This window comes from Elephas maximus, chromosome X, assembly GCF_024166365.1.
Source record: "Elephas maximus indicus isolate mEleMax1 chromosome X, mEleMax1 primary haplotype, whole genome shotgun sequence".
NCBI lineage: Eukaryota > Metazoa > Chordata > Mammalia > Proboscidea > Elephantidae > Elephas > Elephas maximus.
The window spans coordinates 110,812,053-110,827,432 of record NC_064846.1 but is presented as its reverse complement, the minus strand read 5'-3'; the positions used below and the strand labels follow the sequence as shown (position 1 = coordinate 110,827,432).

Genomic DNA, 15,380 nt, shown 5'->3' with positions numbered 1-15,380 from the left:
CCTAGACTGATATACCTGATAACAGCTCTAGCCATCTGGGGACAGGACATCAGAGTCCCAAAGGGGAAAATAATCAAGCTAGCTCACTCAAGCAACCCTTCTGGGCATACCAAAACAAAACAAAGCAAGCATAAACTAATACGATAACTTATAGATGGCTCAGAGACAACAGTCAATATCAAGTCACATAAAGAAACAGACCATGATCACCTTAACAAGCTCTCAAAACAAAGAATCTAAGGATCTTCTAGATGAAAGTGCATTCCTGGAATTACCAGAGGCAGAATACAAAAGTTTAATATACAGAACGCTTCAAGACATCAGGAAGGAAATGAGGGAATATACAGAACAAGCCAAGGAACACAGAGATAAAGCAACTGAAGAAATTAGAAAGATTATTCAGGAACATAACGAAAAATTTAATAAGCTGGAAAAATCCATATACAGATAGCAATCAGAAGTTTGGAAGATTAACAATAAAATTACAGAACTAGACAACTCAATAGAAAATCAGAGGAGCAGAATTGAGCAAGTAGAAGCCAGAATTTCTGAACTAGAAGATAAATCACTTGGCACTAACATATTTGAAGAAAAATCAGACAAAAGAATTAAAAAAAATGAATCTTAAGAATCATGTGGGACTCTATCAAAAGAAAAAAACATGGGAATGATTGGAGTACCAGAACAGGGAGGGATAACAGAAAATACAGAGAGAATTGTTGAATATTTGTTGGCTGAAAACTTCCCCGATATCATGAAAGATGAGAAGGTATCTATCCAAGATGCTCATTGAACTCCACATAAGGTAGATGTTAAAAGAAAGTCACCAAGACATATTATAACGAAACTTGCCAAAACCAAAGATAAAGAGAGAATTTCAAGACCAGCTAGGGACAAACAAAAAGTCACCTACAAAGGAGAGCCAATAAGAATAAGCTTGGACTACTCGGCAGAAACCATGTAGGCAAGAAGGCAATGGGATGACATATTGAAAAAACTGAAGGAAAAAAATTGCCAGCCAAGAATCATATAAACAGCAAAACTGTCTCTTAAACATGAAGGTGAAATTAGGACATTTCCAGATAAACAGAAGATTAGGGAATTCATAAAAAGCAAACCAAACCTACAAGAAATACTAAATGAAGTTCTTAGGTTAGAAAATCAATGATATCAGGTATCAAATCAAGAACAGAATACTGGGCAGAGCAATCAGAAGTCAACCCAGACAGAGAAATAAAAAAAAAAGGCATGAGTATAAAAAAAGCTCAAATCAGGGTAACAGCGAAGTTATTATATAAAAGAACACAACATTAAAACAATAAAGAAGGACTAAGAAATGTAATCAAAGATCTTCCACATGGAGAGGAAGATACAGCAATACAAAGAAATAAAAGTTAGGTTTAAATTTAGAAAAACAGGGGAAAATAATAAGGCAACCACAAAGGAGACAAACTACCCTACTCGTCAAAATAAAATACAAGAAAAAAGTACAGACTCAGCAGAAACAAAATCAACAACAACAAATATGAAGAAATGACAATATATAAAGATAATCTACTCAGCACATAAAATTAAGTGGGAAAAAGAAACTGTCAACAACACAAAAAAGACATCAAAACGGTATCACTAAACTCATACCTATCCATAATTACGCTGAATGTAAATGGATTAAATGCACCAATAAAGAGACAGAGAGTGGCAGAATGGATTAAAAAGCAAGATCTGTCTATATGCTGCCTACAAGAGACGCACCTTAGAGACACAAACAAACTTAAACTCAAAGGATGGGAAAAAATACATCAAGCAAACAACAATCAAAAAAGAGCAGGAGTAGCAATATTAATTTCTGACAAAATAGACTTGAAAGTTAAATCCATCAGAAAGGATAAGGAAGGACACTATTTAATGACTAAAGGGACAATATACCAAGAAGATATAACCATATGAAATATTTATGCACCCAATGACAGGGCTGCAAGATACATAAAACAAACTCTATCAGCATAGAAAAGTGAGATAGACAGCTCCACAATCGTAGTAGGAGACTTCAACACACCACTTTCGGCAAAGGCAGGAAATTCAGAAAGAAGCTCAATAAAGACATGGAAGATCTAAATGCCACAGTCAACGAACATAACCTCAATAGACATATACAGAACACTCCACCCAACAGCAAACAAGTATACTTTCTTTTCTAGTGCACATGGAACATTCTCTAGAATAGACCAAATATTAGGTCATAAAGCAAGCCTTTGCAGAATCTGAAACATTGAAATATTACAAAGCATCTTCTCTGACCATAAGGCCATAAAAGTGGAAATCAATAACAGAAGAAGCAGGGAAAAGAAATCAGACACTTGGAAACTGAACAATACCCTGATCAAAAAAGACTGGATTATAGAAGACATTAAGGATGGAATAAAGAAATTCATAGACTCCAATGAGAATGAAAACAATTCCTATCAGAACCTTTGGGACACAGCAAAAACAGCGCTCAGAGGTCAAATTATATCAATAGATACACACATACAAACAGAAGAAAAGGCCAAAATCAAAGAATTACCCCTACAACTTGAAGAAATAGAGAGAGAGAGAGAAAAAAAAACCCACAGGCACCAGAAAAAAACAAATAATAAAAATTAGAGCAGAGCTAAATGAAATAGAAAACAGAAAAACAATTGAAACAATTAACAAGGACAAAAGCTGGTTCTTTGAAAAAATCAGCAAAATTGATAAACCATTAGCCAAACTGACAAAGGAAAAACAGGAGAGAAAGCAAATAACCTGAATAAGAAATGGGAAGGGAGATATTACAACAGACCCAACTGAAATGAAAAGAATCATATCAGATTACTACAAAAAATTGTACGCTAACAAATTTGAGAACCTAGAAGAAATGAATGGTTTCCTAGAAACATACTACCTACCTAAACTAACACAAACAGAGGTAGAACAACTAAATAGACCCATAACAAAAGAAGACATTGAAAAGGTAATAAAAAAAAACTCCCAACAAAAAAAACCCTGGCCCGGACGGCTTTACTGCAGACTTCTACCAAACTTTCAGAGAAGAGTTAACACCACTACTACTAAACGTATTTCAGAGCATAGAAAAGGATGGAATACACCCAAACTCATTCTATGAAGCCAGCATATTCCTGACACCAAAACCAGGTAAAGACACTACAAACAAAGGAAATTACAGACCTATATCCCTCATGAATTTAGATGCAAAAATCCCCAACAAAATTCTAGTCAATAGAATTCAACAACATATCAAAAAAAAATTCACCATGACCAAGTGGGATTCATACCAGGTATCCAGGGATGGTTCAACATTAGAAAAAAAATTAGTGTAACCTATCACATAAACAAAACAAAAGATAAGAATCACATGATTTTATTAATTGATGCAGAAAAGGCATTGGACAAAGTTCAAAACCCATTCATGACAAAAACTCTCAGCAAAACAGAAAGAGAAGGAAAATTCCTCAGCATAATAAACGGCATTTATACAAAAAAAAAAAATTTTTTTATACAAAGCCAACAGCTAACATCATCCTAAATGGAGAGAGCCTCAAAGCATTTCCCTTGAGAACAGGAACCAGAAGAGAATGCCCTTTATCACCGGTCTTATTCAACATTGTGCTGGAGGTCCTAGCCAGAGCAGTTAGGGTAGATAAAGAAATAAAGGACATCCAGATTGGCAAGGAAGAAGTAAAATTATCTCTATTTACAGACAACATGATCTTATACTCAGAAAACCCTACGGAATCCTCGAGAAAACTACTGAAACTAATAGAAGAGTTCAGCAGCGTATTGAGATACAAGATAAACATAAAAAATCAGTTGGATTCTTCTACACCAACAAAAAGAACATCAAAGGGGAAATCACCAAATCAATACCATTTACAGTAGACCCCCAAGAAGATAAAATACTTAGGAATAAATCTTACCAGAGATGTAAAATACTTATACAAAGAAAACTACAACACACTTCTGCAAGAAACCAAAAGAGACCTACGCAAGTGGAAAAACACACCTTGCTCATGGACAGGAAGACTTAACATTATAAAAATGTCTATTCCACCAAAACCAGCCTGTACATTTAATGCAATTCTGATCCAAATTTCAATGACATTCTTTAATGAGATGGAGAAACAAATCGCCAACTTCATACGGAAGGGAAAAGGCCTTGGATAAGTAAAGCATTACTGAAAAAGAAGAACAGAGTGGGAGGCCTTGCTCTACCTGATTTTAGAACTTATTACACCACCATAGTAGTCAAAACAGCCTGGTACTGGTACAACAACAGATACATGGACCAATGGAACAGAATTGAGAATCCAGACACAAATCCATCCACATATGAACAGTTGATATTTGACAAAAAATCCAAAACAGTTAAATGGGGGAAAAGACAGTCTTTTTAACAAATGGTGCTGGCATAACTGGATCTCCATCTGCAAAAAAATGAAACAAAACCCATACCTCACTCCATGCACAAAAAAAACTCAAAATGGATCAAAGAATTAAATATGAAATCTAAAATGATAAAGACCATGGAAGCAAAAATAGGGACAATGTTAGGAGCCGTAATACATGACATAATCACTATACAAAACATTATTAAGAATGCAGAAGGAAAACTAGATAACTGGGAGCTCCCAAAAATCAAACACCTATGCTCATCCAAAGACTTCACCAAAAGAGTAAAAAGATTACCTACAGACTGGGTAAAAGTTTTTAGCTATGACATGTCCAATCAGGGCCTGATCTCTAAAATCTACATAATACTGCAAAAACTCAACTACAAAAAGACAAATAACCCAATTAAAAAATGGGCAAAAATATGAACAGACACTTCACTAACGAAGACATTCAGGTAGCTAACAAATACATGAGGAAATGCTCACTATCATTAGCCATTAGAGAAATGGAAATTGAAACTACAATGAGATTTCATCTCACTCCAACAAGGCTGGCATTAATCCAAAAAACACAAAAGAATAAATGTTGGAGAGGCTGTGGAGAGATTGGAACACTACACTGCTGGTGGGAATGTAAAATGGTACAACCACTTTGGAAATCCATTTGGCGCTTCCTTAAAAGCTGGAAATAGTAATACCATATGATCCAGCAATCCCACTTCTTGGAATATATCCTAGAGAAATAAGAGTCTTTACACAAACAGATATATGCACACCCATGTTTATTGCAGCACTCTTTACAATAGCAAAAAGATGGAAGCGACCAAGGTGCCCATCAATGGATGAATGGATAAATAAATTATGGGATATTCACACAATGGAATATTATGCATTGATAAAGAAGAGTGATGAATCTGTGAAATATTTCATAACATGGGGGAACCTGGAAGTCATTATGCTGAGTGAAATTAGTCAGATGCAAATGGAGAAATATTGTATAAGACCACTATTATAAGAACTTGAGAAATAGTTTAAACTGAGAAGAAAACATTCTTTTGTGGTTACGGGATGGGGAGGGAGGGAGGGAGGGAGGGAGGGAGAGTGGTATTCACCAATTAGATAGTAGATAGGAACTACTTTAGGTGAAGGGAAAGACAGCACACAATACAGGCGAGGTCAGCACAACCTGACTAAACCAAAAGCAAAGAAGTTTCCTGAATAAACTGAACGCTTCGAGGGCCAGGGTAGCAAGTGCAGGGGTTTGGGGGCCATAGTTTCAGGGGACTTCTAAGTCAACTGGCGTAATAAAATCTGTTAAGAAAAATTTCTGCATCCCACTTTGAAGAGTGGCATCTGGGGTCTTAAACGCTAGCAAGCAGCCATCTAAGATGCATCAATTGGTCTCAACCCACCTGGATCAAAGGAGAATGAAGAACGCCAAGGACACAAGGCAATTACGAGCCCAAGAGTCAGAAAGGGCCGCATGAACCAGCGACTATATCAGCCTGAGACCAGAAGAACTAGATGGTGCCCTTCTATGACCGATGACTGCCCTGACAGGGAACACAACAGAGAACCCCTAAGGGAACAGGAGAGCAGTGGGAAGGAGACCCGAAATTCTCATAAAAAGACCAGACTTAATGATCTGACTGAGACTAGAAGGACCCCGGTGGTCATCACCCCCAGACCTTCTGTTGGCCCAGGACAGGAACCATTCCCGAATCCAACTCTTCAGACAAGTGTTGAACTGAACAATGGGATGGAGAGGGATGCTGGTGAGGTGTGAGCTTCTTGGATCAGGTGGACACTTGAGACTATGTCGGCATCTCCTTCCTGGAGGGGAAATGTGAAGGTAGAGGGGGTTAGAAGCTGGGGAAATGGACAGGAAAAGAGATAGTGGAGGGAGGGAGCAGGCTGTCTCATTAGGGGGAGAGTAATTGGGAGTATGCAGCAAGGTGTATACGGGTTTTTGTGTGAGAGGCTGACTTGTTTTGTAAATTTTCACTTAAAGGACAACAAAAATTAAAAAAAAAATCATGGAGAGACTTGTAGTTCCAAGGAGGCGTTTTGATTGTGGGGCACCAAGCGTAGAAAGCATGCCACAGCTTGCTGGAGAGTTTCCAGATGTCAGTTAGTTGATATAAACGACCAAGTAGAATATCCAAGCAATGCACAAACTTAACGATATCCAAAGGGTCCAATTGGTTGCTAGGCCTCCTTTTTGGAGGTGGGCTGAAGAAAGAACAGTTTTTCTTTGATTGCTAACTGTGTTGGGCATTGTGAATCTGCCTTCATTGTCCCAAGAGACTTTACTCGGCAAGCAGGCCCCTGAATAATGTTGTGGAATTTCAGCCACTCCTCCTATGGCATGTGTAATATCATAGCCAGAGCTCTTGAGACTGAGGCTTCTGACTGCCAACCACAAGGTTCTAATTCATATAGTAAAATTTTTGGAAAACAGAGAGCAGACACATTTATGCTAAATTCTAATGTACCCACTTGTGGCAAATGGCAGTGGAGTTTAGAAAACCCTGGTATGAGGTGCATTGGTGGCATAAATGGTTTGTGCTCTATTAATAACCTAAAGGTTGGCAGTTCCAACCCTCCCAGCTATTTAGTGGATGAAAGGCCTGACAATCTGCTTCTAAAGATTACAGATAAGAAAACTCTTTGCAGTAGTTCCACTCTGTACGTATGGGATCTCCATAAGTCACAGTTGACTTGACAGTAATATTTTAATTTTTTTCTGGTGAAGTACCATACACTTATATTGGAGGCTTTGCCACATGAACGCAAACAGATCTTGATACCCAGATGCCAGCAGTATGAGAAAGAAGGTGTTGTCAATATTCAAAATAATGTGCCATATGTCAACACTCTGTGTAATGAGTTCAGTTAGTTACAATATCTACCTACAAGAGCCAAGACTATGGGATCAAAACCTGAATTCAATTGACAGTAATCTAGTATAAACATCTTATTTTCTCACCCAGTTTTCACATAAGAACTAGAGGGATTTCTCAGGGTGATGGGACTGATTGCAAGAATTTATCTACATTTCTTTGGGTCAGTTTCTCATTCTTTAGTGAGTAATTTCATTCGTATCATGAATAGCCAGTCTGGTGCAGTAAGAGCACAAATGCTAGTCAATGACTCTCTATGGTTTACAGAGGAGTTTGTCTTAGAAGCCTTCCCAAGAGGACCAGAGCTCCCCTATAGCAGCCAGGAGCCACTACAAAAAGCAAAAACAAACAATTCTGTTATTTACTGTCATCTTCAAATGGATCTAAGGTTTGCATGATCATAAGACATCCCAGCAATTTTAATTCCTCACTAACAAGCATTATTTGCCCAGCCCTTTCCTCTCGCAAGTGAATCATTCAGAATTCTAATGCTGTGCCTGGCTTCTGTCCTTGGGGGTTGCAATTTCATTCCTTTCATGCTCAGTGTTGTTGCATGTCTCTGTAACTGTTGTCTGAAAGGGCACAAACACTTCTGTCCACCAGGGATGAATCTTAGTACCAGTTGTCACAATTTAGAGGGCCTGAGGTTATCCATCAAACTGGGGCAGGGGAGAAGTTTCCTCACCTGGAGCAGAGTTAGCAAAACACAAGGCATCGTTCAGTCCTCTTTCTTTGAGCTTATTTTCCAGTACTTATCCTGCAGCCATCTCTTCAATCCATTCCTCATTAACAGGTGGAGGACCATTTATTGCACGGTTGACCATATACTATGGTATGTACATTTACTACTGATTCCCATACATTTCCCTCAAATCCCATTAATTGGCTGGGAGGTTCTCATTCCTACTCTTATGAAAAGCCATGTTTCTGTCAGTATCCCCCTCATTGCTACAATTGTCAAGAACTGTGAAAGCGATGAGAGTTTTACCCTACTTGTAAGTTAACTAGGTAGCCTGCCACTGTTTCATGAGTGCTGGTAGAGGACACAAAACTCTTGAATCAGAGACGAAAGGACAGTTTATTATCCACAGCAATGGCAATAGGGTATCAGCAATTTCATCCCAGATCCACAGGGTGTGAATAGGCAGAAGACACCAACATATATAGTAGGTTGCATTATACCAGCCGCCTTTGAGTTGATTCCGGCTCATGGTGACCCCATGTGTGTTAGAGTAGATCTGTGTTCCATAGCATTTTCAATGGCTGATTTTTCAGAAGTAGATCACCAGATCTTTTTTCTGAGGTGCCTCTGAGTGGACTCGAGCCTCCAACTTTTTTGTTAGCAGGCGAGCACATTAATCATTTGCACCAGCCAGGGACTCCCAGTAGGTTGCATTACATGAGGGAAAACTTGAATTTAGGGAACAACAGTCTTTCAGAATGGGCAGTAAGCATGCCTTCCTTTTGCTCTGGAAGGACTCGTTATCTTTATTATATTAGAGTAAGCATTCCTGCCCTTTGCTCCAGAGGCAATCACTCTATCTTTCAAGGTTCTAATCAAGCCTGCTCTTTAATCCAGATGGAGACATTATCTGTATCTTCCAAAGCTTATTGCTATACAAACATCCTACAAAGGATAATCTGAAACAAACAACAGTGAGTGCCTTGCTTGTAAGATGTGCAGAAACATGAGAGACCCATGCAGAATCATCTTTCAACAAAATATAAGAGTGAAGCTGCTAGAAATATGCCATACTAAAACTCACTACAAAATGCCAACCTTCTCTACTATTTAAACTCCCACCAACAGTGCATAGGATCTTCCCACTTCTTTACCTGCTTGCCGATGCATGTTTTCAAATTCCTTACATCTTGCTGATCTGATGCATATGAAATGGTAGGCCATTTTAATTTCCATTTTCCTGATTCCTGGTGAGATTCACATATTCAACAAATATTTACTGAGCACATACTATGTGCCAGGTACTCTTCTAAGTACTTGGGACACATCAGTGACCATAAAGGAAGAAAAATCATGCACCTACAGAGCTTATATTTTGGCCAGGGGAAACAATAAATATATTTAACTAAGTGAATTATATTGCATGTTAGAAAATGATGTATGTTATGGAAAACATAGAGTAAAGGGTCAGATCGAGGTAATATACACTTATTGAACATTTGCTTTCCTGTTTTTCCTGAATTGCTTGTTCACATCTTTCCCTCACTTTTCTATGAACTGTTTGTTATTCTCTTACTGATATACTATTATTTATTCATTCATTATGACTACCTTAGTTTATAGCATAATGTTATTTTTCCCAATTGGTTTATGGTAAGTTTTGTCATTAGGGAGTTGTATAATTTATTCTATTCAAATTTATCAACATTTTCCTTCATGATATATACATTTTGTGTCTTTATATTTTCCTTTAAACATTTTACATATTATGCTGTTTGTGTTTAAGTATTAATGTTTTCAACTTGGAATATATTTTGTAAGTACAGCATGTACAGTGTGCAGACGTTGAATTTTCTTTCATATCCAACATATGGATAATCAATTTATCTAGCACCATTCATTGGATGGTGAATTTACTGAATTGAATGCATTTATTAATTCAGCAACATTTATCATTTGTTCAATCATCATTCATTTGAAATCTTTACAATGATTCATGTTTTCTATGCTCAAATTTGTTTCTGGGTTTCTCTGTTTCACGGGTATATTGATCTCCCTGCTTCCACTCTGGCTCTCCTACAAACTCTTGTCCAAAGTTGCTAGAATGATCTTGTTAAAAAATGAGACAAATCATACGATATTTTGCGGAATATACTCAGATGGCTACCCATCTCTGTGTAAAAGCAAGATTCCATCGTAGGAACTACAAGGCTCTAAGCTATCTACCTCTCCCTCATCCCCATCCCCATCCCCTCTCTGAACTCTTCTCCTGCTATCCTCTACCATGATCTCTCAATTCCAGCCATGCTGGCATTCTCAGTGTTCCTCAAATGTGCCAGGCCCACTCCTGCCTTGGGGCCTTGGCACTAGCTGTTCCTTCTATGTGGAATGCTTACCTCACAGACAGCCACAGGACTAGTTCTCCCATTGCCTTCAGATGTTTACTCAAAATCCATGTGTTCTCAGTGAGACCTTTCTTGGCTACCCTGTCTAATAGCAGCCACTTCCTTAATGTTTCATTTTCCCATGCTGTGCTTTGTTTTTTTCCTTCTCAGCTCTTATCACTATGAAAATACTTCATGTTTTGCTTGTTTATCTTGCTTACTGTCTGTCAAACTAAATGAAACTCCATGGGTGAGAATTTTTTTTCTTTTGGCTTCTTTTCTTTCTTACCATATCATCAGTACCTGTGCCTAGAAGAGTGCCTGGCAGAGAGCCCACCCAAAATAAGAATTTGTGGGATGAAGCTAAAACCAGTAAATTAAAAAGTGAATGGAGACCAAGTAAGTAAAAACGGGGACTAGGTAGTTTTCTCTGGGTCTAGCCCAAGAGTTACAGACGCAATTGCCTCCAGGAGGTAACTGGGTATTTTGTTAGAGTGAAGCATGCCAGCTGGGAGTGTGGCCAACTGGAGAGGGCACTTTGAGTCTAAAACAGGCTCAGCTCTTCCTCAGACCCAGCTGCTTGTGTTCTTGTTGGAATGTAGGCACTAATCCTTGATTTTTTTTCTTTTAGGAGAAGACAGATATATGGGTTTTTGAAATATGAAATTCTCCAAATGTCTAAAGTAGTTAATTTAAACAGAGAAAAAGAAAAAACACAAGGTCAAACGAAACATGATAGCTGGCTGAAACTGGCTTCTGGTGGTCTCCTGGTGTTTGATGGAATAATTTGTGTGAAGTGTGAAAGAAAATTAAAACTACTATGGTGAGGTTGGAGCCCTGGTGACAAAGTGGTTAAGAGCTACGGCTGCTAACCAAAAGACCGGCAGTTCAAATCAACCAGCTGCTCCTTGTAAACCCTATACGGCAGTTCTACTCTGTCCACTATAGGGTCACTATAAGTCGGAACCAACTCGACGGCACCTAAAAACAACAGCAACAACATGGTGAGGTGGGATTGGCTTCAATAATTCCTGAGGAAATCAGGCTCAAATCATGTTGGACAGAGAGAATGAACTGGAATTATCACCATCTTTCAGTTCCTGGAAGCTCCCTGCCTCCCTCCAGTATGCATGGAGGTAGGGAAGCCTGGGCAGTGGAGACTCGCTAGCACTCTTTCTTAGGGGACAGTGGTATAGTTTAGTGAGGGTTGGGGAACCCAGAGAAAGGTCTTGGGAAGGTACTTCAGGAGAATGACTGCACGAGAATAAGGAGGAGAGAAAGAGAAGAATGCAGACCCATGAATTGGGACACCTTATTTCTGAATGACTTTATTGGCGTTGCCAACTCTTCTCATCACCAACCACCATCCCTGTATGTGGCACAACATACCAGAGGGAGTTAGTCACAGTCACAACTCCCAGCTCAATCTACCTCACGTAGCAGAAATGAGCTGTGTAAACTTCCATCACAGTTCCTGATGAGCTTGTGTTGGGCAAGACTGGCTAGGAGGTACTTTCGAAGGGGTCGGCAGTCCCTGGCTTTGTGGGGGATCTGGCCAACATGGTGCTTCTGGAGGCAGGAGCTTCCCACTGTTGGAGCACTAGGTGGCACCACCTGTGGATTCAGGCAGCTGCTGAGAGAAGGATGCACTCTCAGAGTACTCCCCATGCCTGGGAGAGACATCAAGCTCAAGCCTCTGAAGTTTCTCCTCTCTAGGGAGGCAAGGAATGTCCAAGAGGAAGAACAGTGAGGGAAATGCTATACTTGGATTCAGGTTTTTCTGACTAAAATACTTTCCAGATGCAAGGTGGCACATCTCCCACAGTTCCATTCCCCACAAGTATTGCTTATCCAGTGAAGGGAAAATGAACCAAGACTTTCAGGCCAAATATTTCCTGCACCAGGGTGGTCCAGGAAAAGTGAGGAGGTGCCCCATAGCCCAGCAGTTATGGGCTACCACGGTTAGTGTGTTTAGCTGAGGGCTGAGGTTCTGCTCAGCTGGAGGCAACATGCAGCAAGAGGGTGTGCCATGGACTCCCTGAAATAAGAAAAGCCTTCTGGTATGAATTTGGTTCCCGCTTAACTGGCCTGAGTCATCCAGTCAAATACCCTCCTAGGGAACCTCCAGTTGAGCTGGCTTCTTTGACAATTGTCCCTTTCTTTTTTCACAGAGCCAGGAAGGGCAATGTGGGTGCTGCCAGAATTCCAGCTTCTTCCAGGCCTTTCCCATACATCCTGCACCCCCACTCCCCACACCCCTTTTCCTGTGTTCTCACTCCCTCTGTTAGTCTTTCTTCCTAACATTTCTTCTTCCGTGTTTCTTCCACTCTGGCTTCCCATGCATGCACAGATCCTCTCTTTGTGCATCCTTTATTATCTCCCCCAGATTCCTGCCAGCTTGATCTCTCACCCCCTTGCTCTGGACCCCTTCCATACTTCTTTGTGACCCTCTCTACTCAGTCTATTGTCTGTTTTCCTCTAAACTCTAAGATCTCACTCTCTCCCTGTCATTCTCCACCACCTTCTCAGCTGGATATCTCCCCCTCACTAGTTTTCCCTTTTCTCCAGGGAGCCTCTCCATTTCTGGCATCTCCCCATCTCTTCCCAAGCAATTATATCCTCCTCTCTCTCCCTCACAGCCCATCTCTAATTCCTTCCCCTCCGCCTCTCTAGGCCAGGCCACCTGAGTCCTATTCCATTTTTAGATGACTGATTATGATACCAGCTTAACTTTATTCACAGCCGGAATGTACAGCTGTTCCTTCCTTTCCTGCTGCTCCACAAAACACACTCAACCTTTTCAAGAACACACATTCCTTACACAAGGCATGTCATGTCCACATACATTTGTATTTTTGAAAACAAAACAACAGTTGTTCTAGCTAAGATGTAGGGTTCACAAGGACCCTTAAGCTTTCAATACACCAAAAAGGAACATGTTTTGCATGTCTACAGAGCACACAAATGTGGCAAAAGTTACCATAACAGTTAGGACTTTTTCACCAAATCATAGACATAGATGTGGAAATCATCATCAAACTTGATGAAATACACAGAGGGTTTGGCTTCCACTTGGTGAATGACCATGCCAATTCGTTTGGAGCCATCTTCTTTGGTATATTCCACATGTTTACCTATCAGGCCATCTACAGCTCCCCCTGGCTCCCTCTCTGCTGGAGGAGACTCATTGGACTCTGGCATGATACGGAGATCACCTTCTTTATAATCGTCTAAAAGCTGGTACATGTACAAGACAGGATCTTTCTCATAGGTAATATAAAACCAGGCTTTCATGATAGGTGCTTGGGCTAAAACCATCCCCCTCCATTCATCCTTAGAACCATGCTCGCCCTCAAACATATGTTCCACTGCTTTGCCAATTATGGTGTTTGCAAGGTTAGCGTCACTGACTTGAGATGATGCCACCCTGTCAGAAAGAATTTTAAGAGACAAAACTCTTTCATCTCTATGAAGTTCCAGTCCATAGACACAGTCAATTCCATCATATTTCACCAGATAAAGAGAAGGATTTATATGCACCTGATCCAGAACTGTTCCCTTCCACTGGGTGATGGGCTCATCGCCTTCCTTCCATCCGTGTGAAATTCGGCATCCCACAATGTTCCTGAGGGGTTGGGAAGAAGGTCTACCCCTCTGCTTCTTTTGGAAGACTTTTTTCTTTGACATGTTTGCAGACCCGGTGGCCAGTCCTGCATCTGCTCTGGTTTGTTGCCCTTCGGTCTCCTGTACGTTGGGGGTCTTCATGCCTGCAGGTGGAAGAGAGAGGACAGAAAGAAAAATTTATTATGTCATAAGGTGAACTTCTTCCGATAGCGATGTCTCTCTGCACCGTGTGTTGGCGCCAAAATTTTCACAAGGAGCCGCACACCAATGCCGGAAACTCTGGCTGCGTGCCTGCAGTGCCCTCCTTCTATGTTCCTTAATATGTTCGGAAGGGCGGGAGCATTGGTGGTTCTGGCTGGGGTAAGGAACTGTGCAGGAGAAGGGCGGGCTACCTCCTCCCTACTGAGGGTCCCCAGTGTCCACTGCCCCCACTCCCCTGCCACTGGCGCCCACTCCCAGCCCTCTACAAAGCTCCCATCCCTCCATCCCCCTGACCAGCACCCACTGCCCTCTTGTCCTGAAGGCGCTGCAGTTGGCTGCCCACATGCCCCGCTCCGACCCCAATCCGTTTCTTGGTACCCACCGTCCTTGCTTTCCAGCGCTCACCTTCAAATCCTTTCCTGGCTCCTAAGGCCACCCCATTTCCCTATTGCCCATTGCACTCCTCCACATCACCGGGCGCCCATCCTCACCCCATATATCCCCACGCCCCCCACCCCGTGGAGTCCATCTTCCCCCTTGTCCTTCTTCCACCCTGGTGCCCACCAATGGCCTTGCCCTGCCTGGAGCCACCGCCAGGGATCTCGAGCCTCACGTACCCAAATCAGACACCTCCCTGCCGCCAGTGTTGTGAGCTTGCGGTGAAGGAGGATCCGCAAGAGCTGGGAGGGGATGATCCTTAGGCGAGGAGCGTGTCTAGGAGGGCGGAGAGGCAGGTGAAGAGGATGACTGTGGTCATCAGATCCCGGCTTGAGAGTCCTCGGCCTTTCTGCTGGTGCTTGGGTCTCTCTGCTACACAGGTTTCCCACTCGCCCTGCTGCAGCAGCAGCTGCAGTCTCCTCCCTCTTAAGGTAGCGCAGCTTCCTGCCAGGAGAGAGTCCTCCCCTTCCTTCCAAACAGAGCGTGCCCCTTCAGTGTACACTCCCTGCAGCCCTGTGGGCACGGGAGTCATGTCTGGTGCCTGGGTCCTTCTCCTTTCTAAAGTGTGGGCATTTGGGTCCAGAATCACCTCACTGCAATTCCTAATGTCCCTACCCAGGGTTTAGCCTCACTGCACTCACCAACCTCTTCCCCCTCCTGGCCTCTGCCCCTCTGCTTTCCATACTGCAGGAATTCTCCTTTTCCTTGTTCCTAGTGC

At 41.5% G+C, this 15,380-nt stretch overlaps 1 protein-coding gene across 1 annotated transcript; it reads right to left on the bottom strand.

The window, feature by feature from the left end:
• Positions 1-13,327: 13,327 nt before the first annotated feature.
• Positions 13,328-15,026, bottom strand: LOC126069525 (spindlin-2). The gene is made up of 2 exons (XM_049872998.1): positions 14,842-15,026; positions 13,328-14,166 (listed from the first exon to the last, which is right to left on the bottom strand). The coding sequence occupies exon 2, from the start codon at positions 14,162-14,164 to the stop codon at positions 13,388-13,390; it is 777 nt and encodes a 258-aa protein (XP_049728955.1). The 5' UTR covers positions 14,165-14,166; positions 14,842-15,026; the 3' UTR covers positions 13,328-13,387.
• Positions 15,027-15,380: the final 354 nt, after the last annotated feature.